Source organism: Polyodon spathula, chromosome 9, assembly GCF_017654505.1.
Source record: "Polyodon spathula isolate WHYD16114869_AA chromosome 9, ASM1765450v1, whole genome shotgun sequence".
Taxonomy (NCBI): Eukaryota; Metazoa; Chordata; class Actinopteri; order Acipenseriformes; family Polyodontidae; genus Polyodon; species Polyodon spathula.
The window spans coordinates 25,999,829-26,012,110 of record NC_054542.1 but is presented as its reverse complement, the minus strand read 5'-3'; the positions used below and the strand labels follow the sequence as shown (position 1 = coordinate 26,012,110).

General features: G+C 35.7%; 1 protein-coding gene across 10 annotated transcripts in view; it reads left to right on the top strand.

The window, feature by feature from the left end:
- Positions 1-12,282, top strand: part of dmd (dystrophin) — a 728,160-nt gene that overhangs the window by 506,143 nt on the left and 209,735 nt on the right. For all 10 annotated transcript variants that reach the window (XM_041259003.1, XM_041259005.1, XM_041259010.1 and 7 more), the window contains 2 exons: positions 579-743; positions 8,456-8,557. In XM_041259003.1, coding sequence (XP_041114937.1) covers positions 579-743; positions 8,456-8,557 — 267 coding nt within the window. The remainder of the gene's footprint in view (positions 1-578; positions 744-8,455; positions 8,558-12,282) is intronic.

The window sequence follows — 12,282 nt, the reverse complement described above, 5'->3', positions numbered from 1 at the left end:
TGCTGTTGGGCTTAGCATCCCAATCCCTGGTCATCATACCAGCTCTTTAGGAAACTCATGGAGAGATAGCAATGGCCCTGCTGTGTTGGAGCAATCACATATTACACACCTATTTACCATGGTATCTCTCCCCTGGGTGCATTGTGTTTTGGTGAGCGGTAATGCAGGAAAGCAGCGGGCGGGATGGCAAGCTTGTCCTGGTGTGACATCACGCATAAATTAGCTGCAGCTTCGAGCTTCGCATATCAGTCACTTTTCCCTAGATTATTTAAACCCCAGGGAAACTCATTAGCTGTTGCTGACTCAGTCCCACGTGAAACATTATCCTCCACATACCCAGTCTTTTTCAGGCAGTCCCCTTGATCTTTCAGAGAGCGTTGGCTTCCTTCTCCCCTTGGATGTAGGACCAGTGGCCAAATCTATAGCATCAACATCACACATATGCCAAAAACCATGACCCAGAGACTAAATTCTTGCAAGCAGGTTTTATAGCTCGGTGGTCCTCTGTTGAGAACAGTCAAGGAAGACTCAAGAAACCTTCTCAAAGTAATTATTTATTTAACTTTTTCTACCAACAGGTGTCCAGAGATCTGCCTGAAAAACAAAAAGAAATTGAATATCTGCTGAGAGGTGTTACACAATTCCAACAACAGCTACATCAGCTGGCACTCTGGGCTTCAACCACAAAAGACCAGCTAGAACTTTACAGACAAGTTGGAATACCAGGGGCCTTCGATACAAAGGTAATGGCAAAGAGACACTCTTACCAGCTTTGAAATATCAATAGGTTTCTTGTTGATGAACATGTATAGCATTTGAAAGGGCTTTAAGGCAACATGGATGTGAATTACACTCTTGGGTGGCAATAAACGTTTCCAGTACAATCCAATGCCAACCGTGGTGTGGATCCAGACAGATGCATGTAGATATTTGTTCAAAAATTTGTGAAATGCCTAATTGCAAATTTAAATGCTGTGAGTAATTAGTACCTGTTAAATTCTTATTACTTGTACTTTATTACTTCAAATGAATCAAATTATGGTGCCTAATACATTTCTAATTACCTGTAATTAACCGTTATTGTTAAAACTCCCCAAAGATGTAAAACAAACATAATGTTCTTATTATAGTAAGGCTACACATTCACATATGTTTACATTATTGTTACAAGGCCCTACAAAAGGTATATTGATGAAAAAAGCCTAGAAGACACATCATTTTAGTAATCAATCTGAAATTATATAGAGTCATTTCTCATTCACTGTGAAGGTTAACGGGTTATGTGAGAGGACGATCCAAATAGATTCATCTTGCTCAGTCTATGCTTAATTGAAAGATGAAGGGGGGTCATCCTTGATCCTGATCTCAAAAAGAATATTGGTTTTCTATGATAGTCCACTGCATATTCTTGAACCTGTCCAGTTTATTCAATGGCTGAGCACCAAATCATCTTTTAATACAATATTGCATGCAATTGCCCAGCATGGCAGTGCTATTACTGCTGTGGTAGACTCTCTTGTAGCAAACTGTAAAGTGCATTATTTTGGGTTTGCAAGATAAGCAGATAAAGTATTTGTTGATTGCAGCTTGTAAGAGCCTTGATACCTAGTTCAGCAAAGGTGAAAAGATAATCGCCTTAAGTCTTATCCTATCTTTGTAGTAAAAGGTCAGCACGTCTTCTCTGTCAAAAAATACGATAGTCCCTCTGTTTCCCCATGTAATCAAATGTAATTATTTGTTGAACAAATGTTTCCTTTCTCCTTTTACCCCGTAGCTTTTAAAAGCTGTTGCTATGGAAAGAGAAATCACACCAAGTACAAGCTCAGTGTGGATACATTTCTGTGAAGAGCCACTCTTAGTGGCAGCATGAGCTGACTCATGTGTTTCAAGTTATAGTTGATCATATCTGTGTCTGTATATTCATATATAAAACCAAGAAAAGGAGGCTTGGCTGCATGTCAGCTAACAGGGTCATACACAAGGTCAGAAAATACATAATTACTGGCATGCAAGACCACAAACAGGATTAGGTAAACTGGTTATCTTGAGAGTTAGGCATGGAGATCTATACTGGTTGATGTTATACTATGGAGATCTATACTGGTTAACTCTCTAGGAAAACACACCTGTGTCCCTCTTTTGCCTGTTATACAGTCAACAAGCTAGCAACTGTTTTCTATAAGGTTAACGTACTACTTTGTGTAACACTGTAAATATCTGTTGGTATAACTATGTCCTTTATTCTGTGGGGGGAAAAGGTTTTATGATTTTATTTATTTGTGCTCACTAGCTTACAGTACATTCACCATTCTAATGATGTTTATCATTCAGTCACCCCGACGGTCCCCTTGGGAAATGAAATGTATTTTTTGGACTTGCTTGGTGAAGGGGGATCAACAAAGTAAATAATAAATGTATTTAAACAAGGCATCAGTGAATACTATACTTCACTGGCCTGTGAGCTACTTGTCAAGGTCTTCTGTTATTGTTTTATTTAAATATATATATATTTTTTTTTTATTTTTATTTTTTTTTTTTCCATCCAGTCCAGTAATAGGCCACAGTCTGAAATGCAGAGACCTCCTTTATTATTAATTTTATCATCCCCGGAAATTAGTTGCTCTGCTGAATTGAAAAATCATTGATTGAATTTCTGATTAAGCAATGAACAGTTAAGCAAAGAAAATTAATTTCTCCTTCTATTAATAACCAGCAAGCACAGTAAGTGAAGAGGATATGATTACTATATTTGCAGGGAAAAAAAGGACACTTACCACTTGTGAATTTAGTGAGGAATTGCCTCTTGTTTGACAATCCTATTATGTGTGCACTGTGACAGGACAACGTCTCTTGCAAGGCTGGTTACCAGCAGTAGGGAGGCTCAGAAACAGCGAGCTACAGTTAAAGTGCTGAAGTACATATTTATGTACAAGCACAATAAACAAAAACAAATAAACACAGCGCAGGAGCTAAAATAAAAGCTTCAAACAAAGTAAAATATAAGTCAACCCCCCCCCCCCCCCAAGACGCTTTGGCTTTCACAGTGTGTCAGCTGACCTTTTTCCAATGGTGGTGATGGTTTGGACATTCTTCAGCTCCGGCTTTAGAATCTGGGGATGTGCTAGATATTGATGTAGGTCATGGTGATCGATTATCTCATGATACCGACAACTCTGATTTTAGATTTGTAGTCGATGCAATGAATGCATGTTACAAATGTTCTTATTACATTTCTCCTTCCAGTTTTATTAGTGTGGTCAGTTTTGTTGGGGAATGTGGCATACTGCTTAACATTCTTGTTGTAGTGATGAGACAGTAAAAATTTAAAGATTCTGGTACACAGTGAAACTGATAACGACCTGTACTTTTGATCAAAATGACATAGACCTGTACTTTTTGTGGGCCAGTCTAAAAAACATTGAAGTCATGATCATTAAAAAAATAAATACATAAATTTAAAAAAAATCTTTAATAAATAACTTTTTGTCTTTTTAAATAATAACTCAAACTTTCATAAACAAGCATATTTATTGAACACATCTTATTTTCTTTTAAAAACTCTAAATCCACTGCTGGTTGTGTGCAGTTCTACAGTTACCTCTTAGCAAAATATTTTCTTAGCAAACTTTATTCATTGTATCCTGTACATCTGTACTGCAGTACACCAATTCCACAGCCTCTGAGCTGGGTAAAGCAGAAGTGGAACTCTGGTGTTGGGCTGCCAAAAGGTTATGAATCTTGCATTAGCATTGTGTCATGATATGAAGAGGACATACTGCCTTCACAAGCACTGTGTTTCATTTCCCTTCATGAAATATGGAGCATGCTCCAGGCCAAACTAAACCTTATTTTCCAGGGAATGTGGGTAATAGACAGACAGACAGAGAGAGTCACACATACAAGCTGATAGACAGCGTTGTAATGTAATATTTGATTTACAGCAGAAAACATCGTTCTGAGTGTTATCTTATGCATGCTTTCAAATATAGTGTTTTGGAAAGAACAAATCTGACACTGTACTACATTAAAGAAAGCCAGTTAGTCTGGTATATGGTACTTGCACTTCCTAAGTCAGTGGAATTTTGCCCCCCATTCAACACCCTATACTTTACTATCATAAACCAACAAGCTACTTCTTCTAATGGCATTTGACCCCAAAGACATTACTGGGGTTAAAAAAATAAACCTAGGAAGTGCTGCGTATTACCTGGAAACAAGGTCTGCAAACTGGTAGCTTCATTACCTAGAATGATACCAGATATCTTTTTTTTTTTTTTGGTTATGAAAATAATGTTGGAAAACTGTGCATTAGCTAAACCCCTTGACATAAATGTAAGAAAAATATTGAATTTAAGGTGCCCTTTTTCAGATTGTATTTCCAATCTAGACCTAGTGTTTGAGACTTCATTTGTTATCTTGACTCAAATCTTCAGCAATGCATTGGCTTTAAGACCACTGTAGGAGTTCAAAGATCCCTGGTCATCCCTGGTAGAAAAGGCTTTCTGTTTGTTGTCGATGCTGATCTGTGATGCCATGTATAGCCTTTGTGATATGTGTATATATTCCCTGTGCCACAATTTCATATTCTGATGGGAAGATAACCCGATGGGATCATTACTGTGTAAAATATGACATTGCAAAAATAATTTCATATTATACCCGATTTAGACTAGCTGTGTCTACACATAGGACAAAGCTTTTTTTTTTTCCCTACAGACAGTGCACATAAGTGAGAAATTAAATGTATCTATAGAAAGATGTTGACCCTATTACTTTGTGAATAGAACCCAGGGTGTAGAAAATGTAATACTTTTCTCACCCACCTGTCATGCATGGTATTTGGTTTCCAATTCTAGATTATTAGCCTCACCTTGTACACCTTCATGGGCTTCCATGCTGACAATTGTGTTGTGTTGCGGTACTTGAGTTAATTGCTGCTGCTTACGAGAAGCAATGAGCCTGATGGGGTTTTTTTTCCATTACAGGGTTTCTCGCACAGGTGTTAAAGGTGAGACTAGTAATCAAATTAGTCTCACTCCATTATGTTTTGTCTCACTGGCTAGCTGTAAAGAAATTAAAAAGAAAAATTGATTTGAACAAATGGCAAATAAATAAATACAGTATGTTATTAAAGTCGTATGGTAACTCCCAATGTTTAAACTATATGTTTTGTCAAAGCAAGTGTATAGCGTAAGCTGTTGTTATTGTTTTTATGATTTATCACTGATTTTTTAAAGTAGAAAAAGTTATAAACCGAGCTGTGTCTCCACTATAGTCATTATCTCTTTTGCTCCATTAAAAAGTGCTCAACTGCCAATGAACAGCTACTCTAAAACATAACAGCCAATTTTAAAAACTGGCACAGTAGTATTCATTCCCTCCTCCAGAATTGAAAACGAACATTTCCATGCATAATGTTTATTCTCTTCTAAGGCAGGTACAGTGGGTGTCATTTGATTTGGATCCTACTCAGTGAGACAGTTAGGTCTACTTCATTTGGCTACATTTTTCACTGATGTACTTAGGAACGATGCATTAGAAAGCTGTCACATTGTGATGTAGAAAATAATCACACAGCAGCTGGCAGAGAGACAGTGTATGGTCAGTTTCCCTCCATGAAGCTGCACTTAAATCCTTGCTCCTAGTAGTTTCCACGCAATACTTCCCTTATGAAAGTTTACCACAGTAAACTTGCATAGCAATGCTTCCCTTTTCAGTGATTTTATTATGGTTATACTATGCAGTTACCATAGTTTAGCATGGTTTGCCACACTTTTGAATATTCTTTACCATACCTCTCTGGTCTTTACAGTTGCTGTTTTACCGTGCTTTCACAATAATTTATTATGATTTTACTGTGGTAAACTTTTATAAGTTTTCCAAATTGAGCAAACATTTCACTTGGAGAAATGTTCCTTAAACTCTTTCAAAATGGCAGCGGCAGGCACACCCATGTCTTCAGAATCTCTTCCAAGCAGAACGTTTGTACTGAAGATATGACCAGTGAGGCATGCAGGTGAAATTATGTTGTATGCACAGTTTGCTTTATAAATGGTTATTGCTGTAAGTTACCTTGCCTTAATGCTTTGAATAGAATTTAATTAGAGTCTCAGTGTATTAACTTGTGGTCATATGGTATAGAAACACCAGTTAACTGACCTGGTATAAATTTTTTTGAAAAATAATTAAAAATAAAGGCTGGCTTGATTATTAATTATTGTGAGAACCACACTGATTTCCGAATTAATTATTATTATTATTATTATTATTATTATTATTATTATTATTATTATTATTATTATTATTATTTATTTTTCTATTTTCCCTGGACAAAATTACTTTGAGCAATAAATTGTTAGCTAATTAGAACCAAATGGGTGTATTAGATGCACATTTTCTTTTGATTCTTGTTTCCTTCAGCTACAACGTAATACTTGAGACACTTTAGAAAAATAATCGTCTTGAGTGGTCTTAAATTGAACTTGTTTTGAAGCTACCAAGACATAACTCAATGCCAACCAACAGCAAAGACCTACAGCTATGGCCAAAAGTCTTGCACATTTTTCCACCAATTTAAAAATTGAGACATAATTAAAAAAACAAAACAAAACAAACAAAAAAACCCTATATGAACATAATTTAGATCTTTTGTTTAACATTATGTAATAAAAAAATGCCAAATTATATAGCAAAAATCTACTGGAAGCCATAATAGTAGTGCAGTATTTCATGTAAGATTTTGAAATGTCACATTTTTGAGTATTTGTCAGTTTTCATTAAGTATATGTAAAAATACAAAGCAGTATGTAATTTAATAAAACATTATTCGGCAGGTTTCATTTGACTTTATGAAGCAAAATGTTTTCTATAGAGTGATGCAAACGTTTGGCCATAGCTGTAGTACTGCTGGCTTCTTACATAGTTTGATGCATCAACTGCCACTTCCACAGGTCTTCCACTAGCCCTCTTCAGAGCTTCAGTGCTTCTTGTGAGCCCTTTATTAACCATAGCTTTCTACTGTAGAGTAGATGTTTCTACATAGAGCTTCCCTTAAAATGGTAACCCACCAATACCCAGTTCTTTTAACCACGTGTATAAGATATGTTTGATGTGTTAATACTCTCCCCCTAGATGTCCAAACATCTAAGTGTACTTGTAGTTAATGGGAAACAGGCAATGGCTAATGTATTTAGACCCTGTTTGGTTTGGCTCATTTTAACAGGTCTTTGTTTTGAATACCTCCAGTGTGTCTCCTGAGGTCTGCCATCCATGTGTCAAATACTGCACCTCCAGTAAATTATGGACCACGTACAATTTGCATGCCCACAACATTCCCCAATCTGTGTTACTAATATACAGTCCTGCATTTGGACAACAGGATATGTTATTTTCACCCTTTGGACAGGTGTCTCTTTCTTCACTCTTTGTAATGCTCAGTTGATAAATTGATAAGTAAAACTCAGCTGCGGTGTAGAATTTAATTTACAACAATGATCTGGTGATGGCAGCTACTTGTTATAATGCAGCAAAAAAAAAAAAAGGCAGATACTAAATTGTAATACAGTTTTAGTCTATGAATAATGCTGTAAATGGGGCACCTTTTCCTGCTTTTTGCAATTCTTACCTCACTGTCATCTTGTAGCAACTTCAAGTGTATGTCATGTGTGCACCATACTTTTACTAAGAGATCATCTCTGAGCTCAATATTGATTATTATTATTATTATTATTATTATTATTATTATTATACATGGTGAATGATAATTTCCCATAAACGTGAGATCCATGTATAATGGATGGTGGTGGCGTGAGACCTGTGCATAATAAGGTTGATGATAAAAATGTTAACCTCAATTTTTTAAAACAAACTTGTTTTATCTGCAGAAGATAGGGAGAAATTTGTGGAAGAGTAGAATAACTCTTGAGAAGTGACATACAATTAGTAAGAAATGACCTCAGCCACATGCCCTCCATGGGATGCAAGGCAGTTTAGACTGATGGTCCTCAGAAAGCAGAGGCTCTTGATTGACAAGGAAACTACCCAACTCCACCCTCCAAAAAGCCAAGACAATTTTCTACTACAATTCTTAGTAATAATACGTGTAGTTTTCCTGTGTCCCACCCCCAAAAAAGTTAATAAAATAAAAAAAAAATACTGCAGTTTAAAAATAATTGTTAAAAAATAAACACTGCTAGTTCTACTAGTTCTATTATCACCATGTGTATGAATATACACTAAAACTGTACATATAAGGCTGTAATTCTCTGGTTTCTGGTGACATTGATAAATCACTCAGGTTAGCGTTCTCGTGAGTTATATGTCACCAGAAACCCTTGATTGAATTACAGCCTTATTAGTACAGTTGATATACATTATTCCTTATAATATTATTATTATTATTATTATTATTATTATTATTATTATTATTATTATTATTATTCTTTTTGTTTAACAGGAAACTGAGGACGAAGCTCAAGCCAAACAAGCTGATGTGGAAGCAGTCTTATCGAAGGCTCACCAGCTGTACAAGGAAAAACTAATCACCCAGCCAACAAAGGTAATGCATTTTCAAACAATAAAATAAAATGCATTACCGGTGGCTATGTTAACCCAGACTACAGAGCCCCTACACATCTCTGCCTTCCGCACCAATCAGAATTAATCAATTACCAACTTCATATGCATTGCTTTGACTCAACATTATCATTGGGCGGTATGATCTGTGCACCCGTCTTCCAATCGAGATGAACACTACAGAATGCATGAAGCAACATCATATGCTACAGAAGAGGCTTAATTATCCCAAGAGCACAATTATTTGTATATGTCTGTGAACCATATTACATTAGAATGCGGTTTATGGCTCAGTAGCTAATGCGGCTCACCAAGTGCTTTGTAATCCACTGTAAATTGTCAAAGTAGGGAAAAACTATAATAATCTGAATTGAACTTTGAAAGCAATACATTATTTATGACTTGATTTTTCTAGCAGGCATTGATTATGAGAAAGTACATTACCACCCGTTTATTAAGTGTGATGCAGAGTGCTCCCCTAAAAAAATAATATTATTTTAAACCATCAAGGAGACAGACATTTCAACAGTGAAGCAGTTTTTTTTTTTCTCACCTTGTTGTTTCCGTCATGTTAAATGGTTAAACGCTTTTGTTCCCATCGCTAAGTGCTCTGAACAGTAGAGTCTTTAGCATGTCTGCAAACAACCGTCAAACAACCATGGACAGAAAAACACCTACTAAAATACTTGAACCGCAGTTGATTATAAAATGGCTATCACTTCTTATTGATATCTGAACTGGATACTTTTTTGTTGTTGTTGTTGTTGTTGCTAGTGCATGCTATATACCAGTGTTATATATAGAAATAGTATTATTATACATATTTAGTAATATGCTTAATACCCAATTGCATTTTGTACAAATTATTATATATTACTTGGTTGTGGTTTATACTGTATGATTTTGCTCAGGATATATATACTGAAAATAATGGTTTATGTATTATGAAATCTGGGTTTGCTGATGTCATAGGAACCCTTTTAGTCTCACTTCCTCAGTTCATCATTAGAAATACTGTACGCTGGTCAAGTACTGGCTAAATTCAAGTAATATCAATAACACTTAAATAAGTTAGTGAGTGCACATTTCAGCATGTTTTTAAAGTGTTCAATACACAGTTTTCGTACATGCATTGGCTATACAAATATTATTTCATATACATTAAGTGTCTGCATTGTTGCCTTTATGGCAATGCATGTTTCTGCGTTGAGAATCAGGCATTTCATATATGTTTGTTTGTTTTAGTTTTTTTCTGAAACGGTAACTGCAGTGTCAAATATACTTGCCCATCATTATTACTATTCGCTTTTTGATAAATGTCAAGTGAAAGATGATTTGACTGTGTTTCAAATTATTTAGTCAATTTGACATCGTTAGACCAGAATAAATTAACTCCTCTGCCAAATCACCCCAACACCCCCACCCCCACCGCATCAAAGTTTTTGCTTCATCAGTTTATTATTTCTGATTTAATGAAATCCATTTTGGTAAATCGGCATTTGGTCCCTAGTTTTTGCATAATGTAATTGCCGTGGACAAGAAGACAAGAGGTCAATTACAATCTGCCAGCTACCATTTCCTCAGATAAGAGCTGCAAAATGACAGCATCATTAGTTATATTTTCACTTTCAATCACTCACAGTTAGGCCCATTCCATTTGCACCTTGCGACTGTGCAGAGTTTTCTCTGGTTAGTCTAGATTTTAAGCTTTGTTTCAATTAACTAGTGTTCTATTTCACTTCTATTTGAATAAGACGTAGAACTTGACTGCCCCCATAGTAGCTGACTGAAGTGAGAAACGTCTTAATTACATCACACAAAGACTAGTCAGGCGTGTCCAAAACTGCGATAGCTGCAAGAGCAAAACTGCTTAAAGTGTTTTTGACAATTGTATTTATTTGTTTGAATATACTACAGTAATACTGTTTTGTTAACCACTTGCTTATGTTTAATGTTCACAATCTTCATTTCAGAAATGTCATTTTTTTTAGGTATTATTTGTGTGTGAGTTTATTACTGGATATTCATATTACCAGATAATGTTACTGTGTATCTATGCACATCCTTTGTACCAGTGTGTGTCCTACAGAGTAGGTACAGCAGTGCAGATAATGTGATTGCTTTGAGGTACTTGCCAGAGTAGCGATGGATAGAATAATACTTCACTGAATAAAGGGTCCAGGAGGCCTTGGTACAGTGGAACCTCAGAGTTATAAACATCAAACAACTGAACACTGCACATTCAGCTGTAAGTATGCAATCACTCAACCATGCGTGCAATGCATCCAGATAGGCACTCCTATAAGCGCCGTGCTGGTCATGAAGGTAGAATTACTGTACTAACAAATGTATCCAGACAAAGGTGAGACAGATTTCACAGCAAGAATTGCCATTTTTGATAGGAACATTTTAGTTTTAAACAAAGCACAGGGTTTTTTTTTTGGTTTTTTTCAAACCACAGGAGGCTGAATGACTGAGCAAGCTACATTAATGCATTTTGTTTCAATTAAAATATAAACAAGCAATATGTTAACCCAGGTTTTCCTGGATATTTAAATCTTGGCTAAAAATCTGAACTGTAAATGGGAAAAGGCTACATTTAAGTTGCCATCGTAACTTAAATTTAGCCTTTTTCTATTTATAATTCTGTTTTAAAGACCGTAGAACCATAGCAATATGAGCATTGTATTACTGTGCTGTATCATATTATTTGCCAGATTGAGGGTGCAGATGCACACATTTATTAAAAATATTGAAAACTGATATTCAGAGTTACAAACAGTCTCCATTTCCATGGGCTTCGTAACTCTGAGGTTCTATTGTTTTAATATCACACATTTGGTTACACAAGCCACAGATAATCAGGAACAGTACGTTTACAAAATTTACCTCCTGGTACTGATTGACAATTCATGAAATACAGTCAGATTGCATATTTTCTTTTTCGAAGGTTCTGATGCTACAGTATAAACTAATAACTGCAGTGCTCTTTACTAACTCCATGTCCATCTTCTCTCATGCACCCACAATGCATTTCCTTCCATTGGCAGGATAGGTTAAATCAGTCTCCAAAAAGCCTAAACCTTGAAGGCCTAGAGCTTGAATATATACAGTATAAGGGATTTTACACAGTGAATCAGCAGCATCATTTACCTATCAATTTATCTTTATCCATATTATCTTTTATGCAGTGTGTGAATCATGTACAAATGCCACTGGTCATGTCTCAGCAGCCAGATAATTGGCAGTTCTTTTTAATCATCAATAGTTGCTGTGTTATCTTTGTCCAAGTATCTATAAAAAAATTCTAAGCAATCTAACTATAAGCTTTTACAATGTGCATAAATAAGATGAGCAATAATTGCTTTTTCAAAGATATAATATCCAAGATGGGTTATACCAGTCCCCTTCAGACAGGCTTAAACTCCATTTGGGATTTAAGTGCTATGAACTGAGGTTAATAAATCTAGATAAATCATTATATGCTGTCTAACAAACCATTTTGGATTACATTTATGTTATGATTTGTATATGACTGAAGTGCTACAAAGCTGGAAGATGTTAGATAAGGGAATTCCTGACTCGGGCTCTGAACTACACCATCATTTGAAGTTCTCTTAATTTTGTGCTCGTTATCCAAAAATGTATGTATTTGTATCCATTCAACAAATATTGTCGTTACCAGACACCCTAAAACATAAAAAGCTG